The 5,981-nt window shown below is 36.8% G+C and overlaps 1 protein-coding gene across 1 annotated transcript; it reads left to right on the top strand.

Annotated features, from left to right (window-relative positions):
* The first annotated feature begins 953 nt into the window (after positions 1-953).
* Positions 954-2,765, top strand: LOC113281472 (F-box protein At1g67340-like). The gene is made up of 3 exons (XM_026530222.1): positions 954-1,249; positions 1,490-1,652; positions 1,740-2,765. The coding sequence occupies exons 1-3, from the start codon at positions 999-1,001 to the stop codon at positions 2,520-2,522; spliced, it is 1,197 nt and encodes a 398-aa protein (XP_026386007.1). The 5' UTR covers positions 954-998; the 3' UTR covers positions 2,523-2,765.
* Positions 2,766-5,981: the final 3,216 nt, after the last annotated feature.

Genomic DNA, 5,981 nt, shown 5'->3' with positions numbered 1-5,981 from the left:
ATCCCACTTCAACCAATTAGTAAAACTAAAAGGGTATTTTAACAGAGGGCACGTTGGAAAGAGTTAACAGTGTTTTATTCAAAAGTGTTAAATTGGATGGAAAAAAATCATTTTATAAAACAAATATTTTCTATACACAAACAGGTCGAGTTTTGGCGAGTTCAAGTTTGAACTTCCTACTCTTCCTGTGGAAGACTGAGAAGCAAATTAAACAACTTTGATCATAATAGTCTTCAAGTTCCATATAACTGAAGGATTATCTTTTCGCTGATTATTGATTAATCCCTGTAAAATTTGGTAAGATATATTGTTATTAAATATTGATGGTTACTCTGAAACAATGAGAATCTTTCAAACAATATATGACAGTACATCATGTTAACTTATTCAAATTCCATATACCAATGAAGAAAACCATCAAACTTCTGTTTCTTTTTTCAAAATGGGCAGTTTTAATAAACCCATACCAAAACTGAATTTTGTTGGTCCACCAAAAACAAAAGAGAAAAAGAAAAACAAGAACGAGATGCCATGCTTGCTGGGTACAGAAGAATACGCCACCTGTCAAACTATGATATAGCTGTTGTGGAAAAACAAAAAGGTAAAAATAAATAAAAGAGAATATTTTCAGAAAAGGAATTTTCATTATTACTTACAAAATGAGTAAGGAAAATAATGTAAAGATCACGAAAACGGAGGACCTAGATAGAATTATGATAAGGCTCAAAAACAAACAAACGGTTTATTATTAAACGGGAGGATTCGGTCAAATAAGATTTGACCAGGGAGTTATTATAAATATTTTAATTTATTGACATATATATTCAACGGATCACAGAATGGCATTAATAATAAATAAAGTAACTTTCAGGGGTGTTGTTTGAGATATCTTTTCATCTGCCTTATAAAAGGTGAGTAAACTTTTTCTCTTGTTTCATCCAATTTCGGCTCTACAGAGACACAGAATCAGAGATAGAGACACACCCAGCAGAGAGAGAATGAGAACAAGAAGTGGTGTTTGTTATCGAAATCTTGAACAGCGTAAAACAGAGATTAAGAAGAGGATGAGAAAACGGATTACTAATACTAATTACAATTACTGTACTTACAATCAAGAAGAAATTTGTTGTAAAAGAAGAAAAAAGATTGATTACTTAGATGAATTACCAGATGATATTGTTTTATCCATACTCTGTAAATTGAGTTCTACTGTGAATACTCCTTCTGATCTCTTCAATTTAGTACTAACGTAAGTAATAACCTCCAGAAATCTTCTTTTCCTTGAAAATTCTTTAAATCTACCTGGTTTTCTTTTATTCCAGTGTTTGGTCTGGTTTCTTATGAGCATTCAAATTCTGGGGTTTCTTTCGATTTGTTTATCTTCTTGAAACTTTATTTACATCACAAAAAAATACTTCCTCTGTTTTCTTTTCTAGAGAAATTCTCAATTTTGTTTCTGATGGTTTATTTTTTTTTTGTCTTGAAACAGATGCAAAAGACTAAATAATCTAGCTCTGAATCCTTTGGTATTGTCAAAAGCTTCTCCAAAATTACTTACAGTGAAAGCTAAGAATTGGTCTGAATCATCTCATAGATTCTTGAAACAATGCTCTGATTCAGGAAACATTGAAGCCACTTATACTCTAGGCATGGTACGTCCCTCTAAAGCCATCAGTTCTTTACAGATTTTGATTTATTTTTTGTTTTTTTTTTAAATAATCCATTTTTTTTTTCTCCAGATCCGATTTTACTGTCTAGAAAACAGAGGAAGTGGAGCATCATTAATGGCAAAAGCAGCCATGAATTCATACGCACCAGCTTTATATTCATTAGCAGTGATACAATTCAACGGTAGTGGAGGTACAAAAACAGATACAGATTTACGTGCTGGTGTAGCCTTATGTGCTCGTGCTGCGTTTCTTGGTCATATTGATGCATTACGTGAACTCGGTCATTGCTTACAAGATGGTTATGGTGTTCGACAAAACGTTACAGAGGGTCGACGCTTTTTGATTCATGCTAATGCTCGAGAAGTTGCCGCAGTTCTTTACTCTCATCCTCCTTCTACGTCGATATTGTTTCATGCTCAACAACTGAAGCATAGTAATGGTGTATCGTGTCCGTTATTAAGTGATTTCGGATGTAACGTACCACCACCGGAAGTTCACATTGCCAACCGTTTCTTAACCGAGTGGTTTGAAATTAAAGGCACGAGTAATGTAGATGATGTGGAGGACGCCGGCCCTGATGGTGATGGATTAGGTTTAAGACTTTGTTCACATGCTGGGTGTGGAAGGCCTGAGACAAGAAAGCACGAGTTTAGACGTTGCTCGGTTTGTGGTGCGGTGAATTATTGTTCTCGGGCTTGTCAGGCCCTTGATTGGAAGTTGCGCCACAAGGCTAACTGTGCACCAACAGAAGAGTTTATTGTTGTTGATGCCCATGGTAATGGAGTCGATGGGGATGTTGGCGGTGATGTTATCGGGGTCGAAGACGAAGATGTAATGATGGCTGAGAGCTGACGGCGGTGACAATTACTAGTGATGCGGTTAAATTTGAGAGTTCTTTTTCCTATTCCGGGTTTCCTTTTTTTTTTCTTCTTACTCCTACTCTTTTTTTTTGGGTCTAAAGAATAGAAGAGAAGTACGACGTAGCCGAAGCGGGAAAATGTGTAAAGCGAATGCAAATCAAAAAGAAATATTAGAACGAAAATCATGGCAGTACATGTCATAGTTTCTTAAATATATCCATTCAATTTGGTACCAGATTGTGCTCTCTTGCCTTAGTAATGGCCCTAATGGAGGTTTACAACTGCCACCGCCGCCATCCTTTTGCTTATCTTTACTAGTGCGCCAAAACCCTGGTAATGGCCCTAATGGGGGGTTTTGTATGCGACCCTGTTTCTTAGCTGTAGATTTATTATGCAAAGAACAAAAGAACCAAAAGAAAACAGATGATTACCATTAGAAGAGCAAATTAAATACCATTCCTGAAATACACTCTACATGACTGTTGAGGACCTTGAGGTAGATGTATACAGATGACTTGATTTGGTTGATTTCATTTAAATTTAACAATTCCTTGCATTCCCATTGCTTATTTATCTTGGATATACCGGTTCGTTGACACACCTCAGCTACGTCCTACATGGTATCAGCTGCTCCATGTGTAAGAATATTTCTATACATAGAGATATTCCTTTGGACCATGTAATAATTGCTAAACTATAAGCTATGTCGGTTACCATTTCTGGGATTATTTTCTTTATATCTCTTCTTTGATGGACGGTCGAGATCTAATGACATAACTAAAATCCTAGGAACTTGGTCCTCTCTCTACCTATAAAAGGGAAACAATAACCATTACTATTGTATCCAAGGATTTCACTCATTACGGCGAAGGTCAAGAAAGAGAAACCATGACCTCCACAAGGTATTACACTGCTACAAAGATGGTGGGTATCGTAATACTGATTAGCGCTATCAGGTATTCTTCATTAACAATTCTTACATATTTTATCTTGTGATTATCATGAAGTTCAACGATCCTAATAAATGATTTATAAAAATAAAAACTTATACCATGTTCCATCTTTATGCTGAGTCGCTTTTGTGGTCATAAACGAAACTCTAAAAACTGGCATAAAACGGACAGATTCAGGTTATAAGTTAATAACACAAACTCTAATTTCTATTGATTACATTGTTAATTGTTGAGATAGTATGCAGTAACGCTATGAGCTGCAGACAGCATGCTTCAAGTGTTTGTTTTTTCTGGTAAATTTTAGGTATGCGAAAATAATGACCCGCAAAACAAACACTATTACCTACTAAAAATTAGTAAATGCGACGAAGTTTTAGTTCTGGAATGAGAAAATTGCATGTGCTCATGAGAGCTCTGCAAGTAATGGAGAGGGAATGTAAGTAATGGAGAGGGAGAGTTGTTATGTTTGTTTGCATTAGTTGTTGTGTAACTTTTAGGAACCTAACAACTAGATGTGTAAATTGGCGGTGGCAGCCGAGCACATCCCAACACGACGCGCTAAAATTTGAGCACAGTCCTGCCCAGCACATGACTTAATCCAGCATGGTACAATACGTTAGTTTCATAGACCGGACTGGGCTAAACTAATTGACACAGTAACCCAACACAACAGGCGCCACAGATAAGCATGTGGCACGATACATCACAACGCGTTAAGAAAGCACGTCATAATATGTATAAAACACTGCACAACATGGCACAATACATTACATTTTGTGTATATTTCACAAAAGAGCCTTTATTCTAGCCAATTATTGACATTTTATTATTGTTATGTTGACTTATTTTCATAACAACACACATGTAATACCTAAATATTTGGAAATATTTATATTGGAAAACATAAAATAAATGTGCTCGGCACAGCATGACACAACACGTTTATTTTTTCTGGCACAACACATCACGTCTTATGTCACGGCACAACACGACGCGTCTTAATCTTCGACCCATCACAACACGACACACAACACCTAAACACGTAATTTCGTAGACTGGGTTGTGTTGGGCCGACACGTTTTACACCTCTACTAATTAACAACCACCACGGATGCGGCGAGCGGCACACTAGACGGAAAACTATTTCTAACCACTGCACATGCGCAAGTATCGACACTCTAGCCTAAATGAAGGATCCCCTCTTGTAGATGGTGGATTTTCGACAAAGGCTAAAATCGTAAAACCATAACTGTACATGCTCCTGATCCAGCAATCAGATGAGTATTGAGGCTCATGTCTCTCATTGAAGCATGAAAGCTCATGCCGCAAGAACCTCTGATTGAGAATACTGTCTCTCAGAGTATATATAGATGTGTAGTCTCTCAGCTGAGGCAACGAAATATCTCATGAATACTGAGCAATTTCATTAATTACTTTTATATAGAATCGAACGATTGGACGGCTCCTAGACAGCTTGCCTGCTAGTATAGAGCAATGACGTCTTCAAGATGTAACAATGTTTTTCCTGACTATATAAAAGAAATATGACGCTTCAACAAGCTCATATTACTCGACTCTTAGATAATTAATGCTTCTAGACAGCATGCCTGCTAGTATGGAGCCATCAATTAATTATCTCTAATCCTTAAATTCATTAACTGAATATTCGGAAATATTCTACGTTCTTCATAATATTTCATCACTTCAATTTGTGGTTCTTCCCAACAGAATTCCATGAGTTAGTGGTAAATATTCAACGTACGGGCATTTGAGCCGCTATCGAGTAAGCCCCGACCAAAATGGTGCAAGTGTATTCGCAATAATGCACTAACGAGCACCTGAATGCACGAATGAGCATCCAAAAATACGAAGGAACGATGAACCTATGCAAAATAGGAAAAAAATTAGTAATAATAAAAAAAAATAAGCTAAGGCGCTAGGGGACTGGGCCTACCGGCCGGCTAGTCATGTCGTGGCCAGTCCCACACCGAATTCCTTATTTTATCATATTTTATTATTTTTCCTTCATCTCATGAAAATTCCTTCATTTGAACAAATATCCTTCATTTTAAGAAACTCCTCAGTTTCATGGTGTTTCCTCCGTATCAAGGAAATAATAAAAGTTAGGAAAGGTGTCGCGGGACCGAGCTCACTAGCCGGCCGGTCATGTCCTAATTGTGGTCGGTCCCACACCTTGCATTCCTTATTATTTTATTATTATTATTTACTTAATCCCAAAAAATTCCTTGGTTTCATGATATTTCCTTCAAATCAAGTAAAAGATGTAAAATTAGGGAAGACTCGCGGGACCGGGCCCTAGCGGGCCGACCATGCCCTAGTCGTGGCTGGTCCCACACGCTCCTTATTTTATTATTATTATTTATTATCATTGTTTCTTTCATCTCATGGAAACTCCTTCACTTTTAAGGAAAACTCCTTTATTTCAACAAACTCCTTGATTTCATGGTATTTCCTTAAAATCATGAAAACTAATATAA

This window comes from Papaver somniferum, chromosome 5 (genome assembly GCF_003573695.1).
Source record: "Papaver somniferum cultivar HN1 chromosome 5, ASM357369v1, whole genome shotgun sequence".
Classification (NCBI taxonomy): Eukaryota; Viridiplantae; Streptophyta; class Magnoliopsida; order Ranunculales; family Papaveraceae; genus Papaver; species Papaver somniferum.
This window is presented reverse-complemented; position numbering and strand designations above follow the sequence as displayed.

Coding starts and splice junctions, on each gene's coding strand:
- LOC113281472 (XM_026530222.1), top strand. CDS start 999: ATGAGAACAAGAAGTGGTGTTTGTTATCGAAATCTTGAACAGCGTAAA. Junction 1,250..1,489: donor CTCTTCAATTTAGTACTAAC/GTAAGTAATAAC, acceptor GTCTTGAAACAG/ATGCAAAAGACTAAATAATC. Junction 1,653..1,739: donor CCACTTATACTCTAGGCATG/GTACGTCCCTCT, acceptor TTTTTTCTCCAG/ATCCGATTTTACTGTCTAGA.